The sequence below is a fragment of the Ylistrum balloti genome, unplaced genomic scaffold (genome assembly GCF_031769215.1).
Source record: "Ylistrum balloti isolate Yb309-2 unplaced genomic scaffold, AGI_CSIRO_Ybal_v1 Utg370372, whole genome shotgun sequence".
Lineage (NCBI taxonomy): Eukaryota > Metazoa > Mollusca > Bivalvia > Pectinida > Pectinidae > Ylistrum > Ylistrum balloti.
The window spans coordinates 280595-296176 of record NW_026782261.1 but is presented as its reverse complement, the minus strand read 5'-3'; the positions used below and the strand labels follow the sequence as shown (position 1 = coordinate 296176).

General features: G+C 42.1%; 2 protein-coding genes across 2 annotated transcripts; one reads left to right on the top strand and one right to left on the bottom strand.

Moving 5' to 3' along the window:
* Positions 1-1091: 1091 nt before the first annotated feature.
* Positions 1092-3355, bottom strand: LOC132554039 (uncharacterized). The gene is made up of 2 exons (XM_060218335.1): positions 2356-3355; positions 1092-2083 (listed from the first exon to the last, which is right to left on the bottom strand). The coding sequence occupies exons 1-2, from the start codon at positions 3353-3355 to the stop codon at positions 1092-1094; spliced, it is 1992 nt and encodes a 663-aa protein (XP_060074318.1).
* A 1823-nt stretch (positions 3356-5178) lies between these two features.
* Positions 5179-14942, top strand: LOC132554038 (uncharacterized). Its single transcript, XM_060218334.1, has 4 exons — positions 5179-5304; positions 5955-6171; positions 14486-14614; positions 14767-14942. Exons 1-4 carry the CDS (start codon positions 5179-5181, stop codon positions 14940-14942), a joined length of 648 nt encoding a protein of 215 aa, XP_060074317.1.
* The last annotated feature ends 640 nt before the right edge of the window (positions 14943-15582 follow it).

The following is a 15582-nucleotide window of genomic DNA, read 5'->3' as shown; positions in this document are numbered from 1 at the left end:
ACATAAGCAGAGAATTGTGAGGACATTTGAACTAATTTGATTGGTTGAAGACAGGCATCATTACATTTTTGGACGCCCCTTGTGTAATACAAACTCGAGATATGATTGTGGTACCGCCTTGTATTTAAAATCGGGATGTGATTATGGCGCCGCCTTGTGTTATTTAAAATCGGGATGTGATTATGGCACGGAGTGGAATGTTTGATGTGTTATGTTTCATGTATTGTTGAAAATAAAAAAATTATACAAAAAAAAAAAAAAAAGATTATGGCGCCGCCTTGTGATTTTTTGCGCGGATTCTGAATTTTCAATATATATTGCAGGTTAACTAGATCACTAGTTCAATGTCAGTGAGTGGGGTAGGGGGTCCAATACATACAACAGTACAACAGAACAATAGAAGGATGCGGTAGTATGGGGGTGCGGAGGATGCGGTAGTGTGGGGGTGCGGATGATGCGGTAGTGTGGGGGTGCGGAGGATGCGGTAGTGTGGGGGTGCGGAGGATGCGGTAGTGTGGGGGTGCGGAGGATGCTGTAGTGTGGGGATGCGGAAAATGCTGTAGTGTAGTGTGGGGATACGGAGGATGCGGTAGTGTGGGGATGCGGAGGATGCGGTAGTGTGGGGGTGCGGAGAATGCGGTAGTGTAGTGTGAGGATACGGAGGATGCGGTAGTGTGGGGAAATGGAGGATGCGGAGGATGTGGAGGATACGGTAGTGTTAGGGTGCGGAGGATGCGGTAGTGTGGGGGTGCGGAGGATGCAGTGGGTACGGAGGATGCGGTAGTGTGGGGGTGCGGAGGGTGTGGAGGATGCTGTAGTGTGGGGATGCAGAGGATGCGGTAGTGTGGGGATGCGGAGGATGCAGTGGGTACGAAGGATGCGGTAGTGTGAGGGTGCGGAGGATGCGGTAGTGTGGGGATGCGGAGAATGCTGTAGTGTATTGTGGGGATACGGAGGATGCGGTAGTGTGGGGATGCGGAGGATGCGGTACTGTGGGGGTGCGGAGGATGCGGAAGTGTAGTGTGAGGATACGGAGGGTGCGGTAGTGTGGGGAAATGGAGGATGCGGAGGGTGTGGAGGATACGGTAGTGTTAGGGTGCGGAGGATGCGGTAGTGTGGGGGTGCGGAGGATTCAGTGGGTACGGAGGATGCGGTAGTGTGGGGGTGCGGAGGATGCGATAGTGTGGGGATGCGGAGGATGCGGTAGCGTGGGGGTGCGGAGGATGCGGTAATGTGAGGGTGCGGAGGATGCGGTAGTGTAGTATGAGGATACGGAGGATGCGGTAGTGTGGGGAAATGGAGGATGCGGAGGGTGTGGAGGATGCTGTAGTGTAGGGGTGCGGAGGATGCGGTAGTGTGGGGGTGCGGAGGATGCGGTAGTGTTGGGATGCGGAGGATGTAGTGGGTACGGAGGATGCGGTAGTGTGAGGGTGTGGAGGATGCGGTAGTGTGGGGATGCGGAGAATGCTGTAGTGTAGTGTGAGGATACGGAGGATGCGGTAGTGTGGGGATGCGGAGGACGCGGTAGTGTGGGGGTGCGGAGGATGCGGTGGTGTAGTGTGAGGATACGGAGGGTGCGGTAGTGTGGGGAAATGGAGGATGCGGAGGGTGTGAAGGATACGGTAGTGTGGGGGTGCGGAGAATGCAGTGGGTTCGGAGGATGCGGTAGTTTTAGGGGTGCGGGGAATGCGAAGGGTGTGGAGGATGCTGTAGTGTGGGGATGCGGAGGATGTAGTGGGTACGAAATATGCTGTAGTGTTAGGGTGCGGAGGATGCCGTAATGTGGGGATGCGGAGAATGCTGTAGTGTAGTGTGGGGATCCGGAGGATGCGGTAGTGTGGGGATGCGAAGGATGCGGTAGTGTGGGGGTGCGGAGGATGCGGTGGTGTAGTGTAAGGATACGGAGGATGCGGTAGTGTGGGGAAATGGAGGATGCGGAGGGTGTGAAGGATACGGTAGTGTGGGGGTGCGGAGAATGCGGTGGGTACGGAGGATGCGGTAGTTTTAGGGATGCGGGGGATGCGAAGGGTGTGGAGGATGCTGTAGTGTGGGGATGCGGAGGATGTAGTGGGTACGAAAGATGCTGTAGTGTTAGGGTGCGGAGGATGCCGTAATGTGGGGATGCGGAGAATGCTGTAGTGTAGTGTGGGGATCCGGAGGATGCGGTAGTGTGGGGATGCGGAGGATGCGGTAGTGTGGGGGTGCGGAGGATGTGGAAGTGTAGTGTGAGGATACGGAGGATGCGGTAGTGTGGGGAAATGGAGGATGCGGAGGGTGTGGAGGATACGGTAGTGTTAGGGTGCGGAGGATGCGGTAGTATGGGGGTGCGGATGATTCAGTGGGTATGGAGGATGCGGTAGTGTGGGGGTGCGGAGGATGCGGTAGTGTGGGGGTGCGGAGGATGCGGAGGGTGTGGAGGATGCTGTAGTGTGGGGGTGCGGAGGATGCGGTAGTTTGGGGGTGCGGAGGATGCGGTAGTATGGGGGTGCGGAGGATGCGGTAGTGTGGGGGTGCGGAAGATGCGGTAGTTTGGGGGTGCGGAGGATGCGGTAGTATGGGGGTGCGGGGGATGCGGTAGTGTAGGGGTGCGGAGGATGCGGTAGTGTGGGGGGTGCGGAGGATGCTGTAGTGTGGGGTGCGGAGGATGCGGTATTGTGGGGGTGCGGAGGATGCGGTAATGTGGGGATGCGGAGGATGCAGGGGGTACGGAGGATGCGGTAGTGTGAGGGTGTGGAGGTTGCGGTAGTGTGGGGATGCGGAGAATGCTGTAGTGTAGTGTGGGGATACGGTGGATGCGGTAGTGTGGGGATGCGGAGGATGCGGTAGTGTGGGGGTGCGGAGGATGCGGTGGTGTAGTGTGAGGATACGGAGGATGCGGTAGTGTGGTGAAATGGAGGATGCGGAGGGTGTGGAGGATACGGTAGTGTGGGGGTGCGGAGGATGCAATGGGTACGGAGGATGCTGTAGTGTAGTGTGAGGATACGGAAGATACGGTAGTGTTGGGGTGCGGAGGATGCAGTGGGCGAGGATGATGCGGTAGTATGGGGATGAGGGGTGCAGAGGATGCGGTAGTGTGGGGTGCGAAGGATGCAGTAGTGTGGGGGTGCAGTAGTGTGGGTATGTGGTAGTGTGTTGGTGTGGGGTTACGGAGTTGTGGAGGATGTGGGGGGGGGGTGCAAAGGATTCGGTAGTGTTGGGGTGCGATAGTGTAGGAGTGCGGTAGTGTAGGGGTGCGGTAGTGAGGGGTGCGGAGGATGCGGTAGTGTAGGGGTGCGGGTGTGAGGTAGTGTGGGGATGCGGGGTGCGGTAGTATGGGGGTTATAGCCTCAATAGATTGTTTTCTGGCACTGTTCATATAGTGCACGGTAGGGACCTTTGAAAATAATGCGAAACTTTATCGTGTACGTTAAGATTTCGCCTTTATAATCCAATGAGCCTTATATAACTACGCACAAGATCACATTACAAACTCAAACAAAATTTAATAAAGATGTGCAAAATTTTGACATCGGTAGATGGTCTGTTCAAAAAGAGCATTATAACCGTCAAGCGACCAAGCACACACGCTAGCACATTTGAAGTGAAACACCTATACTACCTGGGGCGCCGTTTTGCTTTATTCGCTATTTTCTGGTATGAAATTCATACAAAACAATCAGCCCCGCTATCTCTGCTATCAAAACAATTTCGAAAATCAACAGCCACCAATCTTACCATCTATTCCCTTTGTATATAAAAAAAATATTTCTTGATTCAGAAAAAAAAACATAGATATTTTCTTTTTTCTGATATCAAACATTCGCTTGGTTGACGTCAAGACATCGGGTCGATTTTCTGATATGAAAATATCAAAGAAAGGAAAACATTATCGTCGTCCCATCGTGTAATAATGGTTGTATAGGTCTCCTGATCATAAATTTTCTGATATAAAAAAAATCGATGTTTTGATATAAGAAAATAAGACATATTTTTTCTGATATTACACTATGTTTGATGTCATCAGAAATGCTTGATATCAAAATGCACATTTGAAGTTATCAGAAAGTAGAATTCTTGATATCAAAACTCCGATTTTTTCAATTTTAAATATTTTTTGATATCTCACAAAAGTACATAATATTAAAACGGCGTCTTGGAATTCTGTGATTAATCAATTTACAACTACTTACCATATTGTTCTGTCCAGGTTAGGGCAGGTTAGGGACTTTTCTGTTTTGTACTGGAAGCTCGCGTGTGAAAAAGTAGTCCATAACTTATCTACCTACGTACTATTCACATTATTAAAATTTATTTTTTATGTTAATCACATGGTTGTCTTTGCAAGTCTCGTGTTATTTCAGACACAAGTTCTTCAATTTAAAGGACTGACCAGATGATAGTTGTATAATGTATTATAAGAAAGTTTACTGTCATTACTGAAATGCATTTCTGGGCGTTGATGTACCACACACACTACAGCAGTATGAGTATTTAGCAACTGGCCGAAACCGTAGTTGACGATTAAGCTTTTTTTTTGTTTAGTTTTTTTAGCTTGTTTATTTTTTCCTTACTATTATCATCATCATTTTGCAATTAGCATTCATTTTCTGTCAAATGCCTTTCATCGGAAACCACCGTTTTATTCCACACAATCCGTCGTTTATACTCCTAATAATGAAGGACATTTTGAACAGTTCCTGGATGGACTTTTTGTGGCAGATTTGTCTTGATCGGTCTGATTGCGGAATGAGTTTATCACTATGGAAAATTAATTACCTTCCTTCCTTAAATGATCAACTGGTTCACTCCCTCACGATCCCAACGCAGTCTTAAAACACTCCTGCATGACGTCATCGCTAGCAGAGAAATACGAGTTATCTCGCTTCCAACCAACAAAGCCATTCGTATTGATACCGCAGTTAAAACACATAATAAAAAAAATAGGTTTTTGTGTATGTGTATATATAGAGTAACACGGATGATATTCATATCAAATGGTGATTGATGTTCTCCCGTACAACATATCATGTACACATGCTTTATGTATATATGTACATATATATACATATTCATTGCGTCAAAATGAAAGTAAAACAGTTAGTACGTAGCTCTTCTCTTCCGAATTCCTTGGACTTTGTCATTAGGAAAACAAGGTTCTAAATCAGCTATACAAACGAACGGAAAACGAAAGTTCAGGAGATGGCATTCACTCATAATTTGTCTGTGTGTATTCTCGGACTGTTGGTGTTTTCTGCCGAACTCGTTCATTCTGTTGGTAGGAGTGATTACATCGCTCGGTTCTTTGTTCCAGGTAGTTCTTGGATGGTAAGCACAGCGTACATATCCTGAACATCAACTCCCAATGTCTATCTCTCATTGATTTATTTTCTTCTGTTTTGTGTGTGTACATGTGTGTTCTAGTTAAATGCACTGATGTAGTCATGTAATAAAAAAATCACTCCGAATATGTCAAATTTCGCATCTGTAAATAAACAGTGTGGTAAATTGATAGCGCACAATGTATTACGAATTTAAAAAAAAGGTCGGAAAAGTCTTCGGTTTTGGACGTTCTTCCGATGTCAAAAATGTTTGATTACTTGATATACGTGCTCTCTCTCTATATATATATCAATTGTACCACTTGAACAAAATACATCAAGAAGAGTTACTTCCCTTTGTACAGTTTGGCTTATTATTTGATTCTCATACTGCCGAGTATCTATCTTTTATCATCCCCTAAATAGGCAATGGATCGCACACACTCATAAACACTAGCAGGCCAACCCTGTTTCTTTTATTTGATAGGCCTACCCCAACAAAATAATATAAAATGCACACTTACCTCAAAAATAGATAGATAGATGTTTTCTTAAATTAGTCTTCAGGCATGGAAAAAAACATGAGTTTGAAATTATTACGATACAGATACTTTAACAATTTTTTTATACTGTATATATTTTGATGAAATTTATTAGGATGGTTTAACGGCCATTGAAGACCAGTCGCCATCATACTACTACAATCCATGCTATTCATTCAACATTGGGTCATCAAAAACATCCCAACATGGCTGTCACCAGGTGGCTGTGTGCCAGTTCAACTCACAGAATCATCCGTTTGTAGACGTTGGACACCAGGAACAAGCTGTTTTCGGATATGGTGATGATAAACAAGTATTATACATCAACTACAGTAATCTGTGTCTGTTATACCAGTACAGCTGTGCGAATGTGCCTAGTAACCCGTGTCTGTTAAACCTGTACAGCTGTGATAGTGTACCCAGTAACCTATGTCTGTTATATATGTACAGCCGTGAGAATGTGCCCAGTAACATGTGTCTGTTATACCTATACAACTGTGAAAATGTGCCAAGCAACCTGTGTTTGTCATACCTGTACAGCTGTGAGAGTGTGCCTAGTAACCTGTGTCTGTTATACCTGTACAGCTGTGATAGTGTATCCAGTAACCTGTGTCTGTTATATATGTACAGCTGTGAGAATGTGCCTAGTAACATGTGTCTGTTATACCTGTGATAATGTGTCTAGTAACCTACGTCTGTTAAATCTGTACAGCTGGGAGAATGTACCTAGTAGCCTGTGTCTGTTTTATCTGTAAAGCTGTGAAAATATGCCTAGTAATCTGTATCTCTTATACCTGTACAGCTATGAGAATGTGCCTAGTAACCTGTGTCTGTTATGCCTGTACAGCTGTGAGAGTGCGCCTAGCAACCGGTGTCTGTTATACCTGTACAGCTGTGACAAAATACCTAGTAACCTGTGTCTGTTATGCCTGTACAGCTGTGAGAGTGTGCCTAGCAACCTGTGTCTGTTATACCTGTACAGCTGTGAGAGTGTGCCTAGTAACCCGTGTCCGTTATACTTGAACAGGTGTGAGAATGTGCCTAGCAACCGGTGTCTGTTATACCTGTACAGCTGTGACAAAATACCTAGTAACCTGTGTCTGTTATACCTGTACAGCTGTGAGAATGTGCCTAGTAATCTGTGTCAGTTAAACCTGTACAGCTGTGATAGTGTACCCAGTAACCTGTGTGTGTTATATATGTACAGCTGTGAGAATGTGCCTAGTAACATTTGTCTGTTATACCTATACAGCTGTGAGAATGTGCCAAGTAACCTGTGTCTGTCATATCTGTACAGCTGTGAGAGTGTGCCTAGTAACCTGTGTCTGTTATACCTCTCCAGCTGTGAGAATATGCCTAGTAACCTGTGTCTGTTATACCTCTCCAGCTGTGAGAATATGCCTAGTAACCTGTGTCTATTATACCTGTACAGCTGTGAGAATATGCCTAGTAACCTGTGTCTGTTATACCTGTACAGCTGTGAGAATATGCCTAGTAACCTGTGTCTGTTAAACCTGTACAGCTGTGATAGTGTACCCAGTAACCTGTGTGTGTTATATCTGTACAGCTGTGAGAGTGTGCCTAGTAACCTGTGTCTGTTATACCTCTCCAGCTATGAGAATAGGCCTAGTAACCTGTGTCTGTTATACCTCTCCAGCTGTGAGAATATGCCTAGTAACTTCTGTCTATTATACCAGTACAGCTGTGAGAATATGCCTAGTAACCTGTGTTTGTTATACCTGTACAGCTGTGAGAATATGCCTAGTAACCTTTTGTCTGTTATACCTGTATAGCTGTGAGAATGTGCCTAGTAACCTATGTGTGTCATACCTGTACAGCTGTGAGAATGTGCCTAGTAGCCTGTATCTGTTATATCTGTACAGCCTTGAGAATGTGTCTAGTAAGCTGTGTTTGTTATATCTGTACAACTGTGAGGATGAGCTTAGCATCCTGTGTCTGTTATACCAGTACAGCTGTGCGAATGTGCCTAGTAACCTGTGTCTGTTAAACCTGTACAGCTGTGATAGTGTACCCAGTAACCTGTGTCTGTTATATATGTACAGCCGTGAGAATGTGCCCAGTAACATGTGTCTGTTATACCTATACAACTGTGAAAATGTGCCAAGTAACCTGTGTTTGTCATACCTGTACAGCTGTGAGAGTGTGCCTAGTAACCTGTGTCTGTTATACCTGTACAGCTGTGATAGTGTATCCAGTAACCTGTGTGTGTTATATATGTACAGCTGTGAGAATGTGCCTAGTAACATGTGTCTGTTATACCAATACAGCTGTGATAATGTGTCTAGTAACCTACGTCTGTTAAATCTGTACAGCTGGGAGAATGTACCTAGTAGCCTGTGTCTGTTTTATCTGTAAAGCTGTGAAAATATGCCTAGTAATCTGTATCTCTTATACCTGTACAGCTATGAGAATGTGCCTAGTAACCTGTGTCTGTTATGCCTGTACAGCTGTGAGAGTGCGCCTAGCAACCGGTGTCTGTTATACCTGTACAGCTGTGACAAAATACCTAGTAACCTGTGTCTGTTATGCCTGTACAGCTGTGAGAGTGTGCCTAGCAACCTGTGTCTGTTATACCTGTACAGCTGTGAGAGTGTGCCTAGTAACCCGTGTCCGTTATACTTGAACAGGTGTGAGAATGTGCCTAGTAATCTGTGTCTGTTATACCTGTACAGGTGTGAGGATGAGCTTAGCAACCTGTGTCTGTTATACCTGTACAGCAATGAGAATGTGCCTAGTAATCTGTGTCAGTTAAACCTGTACAGCTGTGATAGTGTACCCAGTAACCTGTGTGTGTTATATATGTACAGCTGTGAGAATGTGCCTAGTGACATGTGTCTGTTATACCAATACAGCTGTGAGAATGTGCCAAGTAACCTGTGTCTGTAATACCTGTACAGCTGTGAGAGTGTGCCTAGTAACCTGTGTCTGTTATACCTGTCCAGCTATGAGAATATGCCTAGTAACCTGTCTGTTATACCTGTACAGCTGTGAGAATGTGCCTAGTAACCTGTGTCTGTCATACCTGTACAGCTGTGAGAATGTGCCTAGTAGCCTGTGTCTGTTATATCTGTACAGCTGTGAAAATATGCCTAGTAACCTTTTGTCTGTTATACCTGTACAGCTGGGAGAATGTGCCTAATAACTTACGATTGTTAAATCTGTACAGCTGTGAGAATGTAGCTAGTATCCTGTGTATGTTATAACTGTACAGCTGTGAGGATGTGTCTAGTAACCAGTGTCTGTTATACCTGTAAAGCTGTGAGAATGTGCCTAGTAACATGTGTCTGTCATACCTGTTGAGCTGTGAGAATGTGCCTAGTAACCTATGTCTGTTATACCTGAACAGCTGTGAGAATGTGCCTAGTAACCTATGTCTGTTAAATCTGTACAGTTGTGAGAATGTACCTAGTAACCTGTGTCTGTCATGAGTTATATTTGTGTGTGACTGTGATTATGGATGTCCCTAGTTACCTATATCTGTTATAACTGTGTGTGACTGTGATTGAGGATGTCCCCAGTTACCTGTATCTGTTATATCTGTATGTGACTGATATTGAGGATGTCAATAGTTATCTATATCTGTTATATCTGTATTTGACTGTAATTGAGGATGTCCCTAGTTACCTATATCAGTTATATCTGTGTGATTGTGATTAAGGATATCCCTAGTTACCTATATCAGTTATATCCGTGTGATTGTGATTAAGGATGCCCCTAGCTACCTGTATCTGTTATATCTGTGTAACTATGATTGAAGATGTCCATAGTTACCTGTATCTGCTACATTTGTGTGACTCTGGTTAAGGATAACCCTACTGTATTTGTTATACCTGTGTGACTTTGAATGAAGATGTCCATAGTTACCTATATCTTTTATATCTGTTTGTGACTGTGATTAAGGTTGTCCCTCGTTACATATATCTGTTAATTCTGTGTGACTGTGATTGAGGATGTCTCTAATTACCAAGACGTCTGATATCAGTATGTGACTGTGATGGAGGGTGTCTCAAGTTACCTATATCTGTTATATCTGTGTGTGACAGTAATTAAGGATGTCCCTAGTTACCTTGATCAATTATATCTGTGTGACTGTGATTGAGGATGTCCTTAGTTACCTGTATCTGCTATATATGTGTGTGACTGTGATAGGGGATGTCCCTAGTTACCTATATCTGTTATATATGTGCTTGACTGTGATTAAGGATGTCCCTAGTAACATATATCTGTTATATCTGTGTGTGACTGTGATTGTGGATGTCCCTAGTTACCTATATCTGTTATATTTGTATGATTGTAATTGAGGATGTCCCAATTAATCTGTTTCTGTTAGATCTGTGTGTGACTGTGATTGAGGATGTCATTAGTTACCTATATCTGTTATATCTGTGTGATTGTGATTGAGGATGTCCCTAGTTACCTATATCTGTTATATATGTGTGACTGTGATTAAGGATGTCAGTAGTTACCAAGATCTGTTTTATCTGTGTATGACTGTGATTTTGGATGTCCCTACTTACCTATATCTTTTATATCTGTGTGACAGTGATTGAGGATGTCCCTAGTTACCTATATCTGTTAATTCTGTGTGATTGTCTTTGAGGATGTCCCTAATTACCTAGAAGTCTGATATTAGTATGTGACTGTGATGGAGGGTGTCTATAGTTACCTATATCTGATATATCTATGCGATTGTGATTGAGGATGTCCCTTGTTAACTGTATCTGTTATATCTGCGTGTGAATGTGATTAAGGATGTCCCCAGTTACCTATTTCTGTACATTCTGTGTGACTGTGATTAAGCATGTCCCTAGTTAACTGTATCAATTATATCTGTGTGACTGTAATTGAGGATGTCCCTAGTTACCTGTATCTGTTATATCTGTGTGTGACTCTGATAGAGGATGTCCCTAGTTACCTATATCTGTTATATATGTGTCTGGCTGTGATTGAGGATGTCCCTAGTTACCTATATCAGTTAAATCTGTGTGATTGTGATTAAGAATATCCCTAGTTACCTATATTTGTTGTATCTGTGTGTGACTGTGATTGAGTATATCCCTAGTTACCTATATCTGTGATATCCTTGTGTGACTGTGATTGTGGATGTCCCTAGTTACCTATATCTGTTAATTCTGTGTGATTGTGATTGAGGATGTCCCTAATTACCTAAACGTCTGATATCAGTATGTGACTGTGATGGAGGGTGTCTATAGTTACCTATATCTGTTATATCTATGAGATTGTGATTGAGGATGTCCCTTGTTAACTGTATCTGTTATATCTGCGTGTGACTGTGATTAAGGATGTCCATAGTTACCTGTATATGTTATATCTGTGTGTGACTCTGATAGAGGATGTCCCTAGTTACCTGTATATGTTATATCTGTGTGTGACTCTGATAGAGGATGTCCCTAGTTACCTGTATATGTTATATCTGTGTGTGACTCTGATAGAGGATGTCCCTAGTTACCTTTAACTGTTATATCTGTGTGACTGTGATTAAGGATGTCCCTAGTTACCTAGATCTGTTTTATCTGTGTATGACTGTGATTGTTGATGTCCCTAGTTACCTAGATCTTGCATATCTGTTTGTGTTTGTGATTAAGGATGTCCCTTGTTACATATATCTGCTAATTCTGTGTGATTGTGATTGAGGATGTCCCTAATTACCTAGATGTATGATATCAGTATGTGACTGTGATGGAGGGTGTCTATAGTTACCTATATCTGTTATATCTATGAGATTGTGATTGAGGATGTCCCTTGTTAACTGTATCTGTTATATCTGCGTGTGACTGTGACTAAGGATGTCCCCAGTTACCTTTATCTGTTACATCTGCATGTGACTGTGATTAAGGATGTCCATAGTTACCTCTATCAATTATATCTGTGTGACTGTGATTGAGAATGTCCCTAGTTACCTGTATCTGTTATATCTGTGTGTGACTCTGATTGAGGATGTCCCTACTTACCTATATCTGTTATATCTATGTGTTATTGTGATTAAGGATGTCCGTAGTTACCTATATCTGTTGTATTTGTGTGATTGTGATTGAGGATGTCCCTAGTTACCTATATCTGTTATATCTGTGTGACTGTGATTAAGGATGTCCCTAGTTACCTAGATCTGTTTTATCTTTGTATGACTGTGATTGTGGATGTCCCTAGTTACCTATATCTGTTATATCTGTGTGTTATTGTGATTAAGGATGTCCGTAGTTACCTATATCTGTTGTATATGTGTTTGACTGTGATTGAGGATTTCCCTAGTAACATATATCGGTTATATCTTTGTGTGACTGTGATTGTGGATGTCCCTAGTTACCTATATCTTTTATATCTGTGTGACTGTGATTGAGGATGTCCCTAGTTACCCATATCTGTTAATTCTGTGTGATTGTGATTGAGGATGTCCCTAATTACCTAGACGTCTGATATCAGTATGTGACTGTGATGGAAGGTGTCTATAGTTACCTATATCTAATATTTCTATGCGATTGTGATTGAGGATGTCCCTTGTTAACTGTATCTGTTATATCTGCGTGTGACTGTGATTAAGGATGTCCCCCGTTACCTATTTCTGTACATTCTGTGTGACTGTGATTAAGGATGTCCCTAGTTACCTCTATCAATTATATCTGTGTGGCTGTGATTGAGGATGTCCCTAGTTACCTGTATCTGTTATATCTGTGTGTGACTCTGATAGAGGATGTCCCTAGTTACCTTTATCTGTTATATATGTTTCTGACTGTGATTGAGGATGTCCCTAGTTACCTATATCAGTTAAATCTGTGTGATTGTGATTAAGAATATCCCTAGTTACCTATACTTGTTGTATCTGTGTGTGTGATTGTGATTGAGGATGTCCCTAGTTACCTATATCTGTGATATCCGTGTGTGACTGTGATTGTGGATGTCCCTAGCTACCTGTATCTGTTATATCTGTGTAACTATGATTGAAGATGTCCATAGTTACCTGAATCTGTTACATTTGTGTGACTCTGGTTAAGGATATCCCTAGTTACCTGTATTTGTTATATTTGTGTGACTGTGGCTAAGGATGTCCCTAATAACCTTTGTCTGTTACATCTGTGTGACTATGATTGAGGATGTCCCTAGTTACCTGTATCTGTTATATCTGTGTGACTATGATTGAAGATGTCCATAGTTACCTGTATCTGTTACATCTATGTATGACTGTGATTGTGGATGTCCCTAGTTACCTAGATCTGTTATATCTGTGTATGACTGTGATTGTTGATGTCCCTTGGTACCTATATCTGTTATATCTGTGTGACTATGATTGAGGATGTCCCTAGTTACCTGTATCTGTTATAACTGTGTGACTATTATTGAAGATGTCCATAGTTACCTGTATCTGTTACATCTATGTATGACTGTGATTGTGGATGTCCCTAGTTACCTGTATCTGTTATATATGTGTGTGACTATGATTGAAGATGTCCCTAGTTATCTACATCTGTTATATCTGTTTGTGACTGTAATTTAGGATGTCCCTAGTTACCTGTATTTGTTATATTTGTGTGACTGTGATTGAGGATGTCCCTAGTTACCTGTATCTGTTATATCTGTGTGATTGTGATTGAGGATGTCCCTAGTTACCTGTATCTGTTATATCTGTGTGACTGTGGCTAAGGATGTCCCTAATAACCTTTGTCTGTTACATCTGAGTGATTGTAATTGAGGATGTCCCTAGTTACCTGTATCTGTTATATATGTGTGTGACTATGATTGAGGATGTCCCTAGTTATCTACATCTGTTATATCTGTTTTTGACTGTAATTTAGGATGTCCCTAGTTACCTGTATTTGTTATATCTGTATGTGACTGTGATTGAGGATGTCCCTTGGTACCCATATCTGTTATATCTGTGTGACTATGATTGAGGATGTCCCTAGTTACCTGTATCTGTTATATCTGTGTGACTATGATTGAAGATGTCCATAGTTACCTGTATCTGTTACATCTGTGTATGACTGTGATTGTGGATGTCCTTAGTTACCTATACCTGTCATATCTGTGTTTGACTGTGATGTAGGGTTTACATGTATGTGACTGTGATTGATGTTGCCCTAGTTACCTATACCTGTTATATCTGTGTGACTATGATTGAGAATGTCCCTAGTTACATGTATGTGGCTGTTTATAAGAATGTCATTTTTGTCTTCAGTTTTCGGTATTTGTTTGATCTTTTTAAGTATTGGAATTTCCCTTGTTACGAATTTCTTTTTGATCTTCACGAGTTGGAGGAATTCCTTTGTTACTAGTTTGTTTTTTATGTTTGTGATTTTGAGAATTTCATTTTTTACATGTATGTTTTGATCATTGTGATTTTGAGAATTTCACTGTTTACATGTATGTTTTTGATCATTGTGATTTTGAGAATTTCATTTTTTACATGTATGTTTTTGATCATTGTGATTTTGAGAATTTCACTGTTTACATGTATGTTTTTGATCATTGTGATTTTGAGAATTTCACTGTTTACATGTATGTTTTACAATCTTGTATATTTGACTTCTGTATTACAGTTACTAACAGGAAGAGTTGTGCGTATGTTTACTGTAGTAACAGTGGTGAAAGTGTCCTGATCCTGAACGGAAGACGACGATACACCTGTGTTTAATCTCTTCTCTCCCTGTGCTTGTTACAATGGGTGTAGACATGATATCAGTGTCGGTGCTATCTTCTGTGTGGTTTTTATCTGCCTTGTTGCTACATATTTGGTTGTAGGTGAGTTATTTTAACTTATCTGAAGTTAAGTTTTAATCTGATATACAGGGTCTATTGATAAAAACGTAATATTTGTGTATATTATAGAGTTTATTATTGTGTGTGGTAGATTGCCACGTCCTACTGTTTATAATAAGCTACGTTGGTTACAGGAATGTTATACAGACAAGCTGTACACAGGGCTATGGGACTCCAGCTTCTTCCTAATCTTACTTTTTGGACGTCACTTCCGGGTCTCATCAAGGATGGGTACTTATTTTTTGTCAGTCCCTGTTGGACGTCAGCTACCAGAGATGTTGGATACGAGCAACTCTTGTCAGACCGATAATTATTAACGGATTGGTACACAGGATTTGGTCCAAGAAATACGCGGACAGTTGCGGTGTTGATTAGGGGGCTATGAAGGACGATGTATGCTATCACTTGGGATCAAATTTTCCTATCAAATCTTTCTAATCTACCGTTGATCATGAGGTAAATAGTTTTCAGTCAATGCTACACGTAGTTATTCTAGAGAATCCCAGTCACTAGTCTAGGGCTGTTCCGTGTCGTTACCAACGAAAACTATAGCATAAGAAGGTTAAGGAGTCTCCAACTCCACTTCTGAGTTACGGGTTCGTTGCCTACGTGGGTCAAGCACTGACCACAGGTCAATGCATTTTCGCTGAGAACTCCAGCTTTCCTCTGACTTCCAAACCTGGCATGTCCTTAGATTTGATATACGGAAGGGAAAAGAAGGAAAAAGTTCAGATATATAAAGAGAGATCCAACAATAATGAGCACCATGATCCGTGTGGGATGTCTTGTAAAGATGTGTCTAGTTTTATAAAAGATATCTTCCTACGTCATCCTGGTTTGATCAGGACTACATTTTACACATGGAAGTCCAGTACCATCCTTAAACATCGTCCTCAAAATGGATTTGTACCTAACGAGGTCTTTTGTTTTAAGGGATGTCTGAACTGAAC

Coding starts and splice junctions, on each gene's coding strand:
- LOC132554039 (XM_060218335.1), bottom strand. CDS start 3,355: ATGAACAGTGCCAGAAAACAATCTATTGAGGCTATAACCCCCATACTA. Junction 2,084..2,355: donor CTCCGCACCCCCACACTACC/GCATCCTCCATA, acceptor CTAACACTACAG/CATCTTTCGTACCCACTACA.
- LOC132554038 (XM_060218334.1), top strand. CDS start 5,179: ATGGCATTCACTCATAATTTGTCTGTGTGTATTCTCGGACTGTTGGTG. Junction 6,172..14,485: donor AGTATTATACATCAACTACA/GTAATCTGTGTC, acceptor CCTGAACGGAAG/ACGACGATACACCTGTGTTT. Junction 14,615..14,766: donor TGCTACATATTTGGTTGTAG/GTGAGTTATTTT, acceptor CGTTGGTTACAG/GAATGTTATACAGACAAGCT.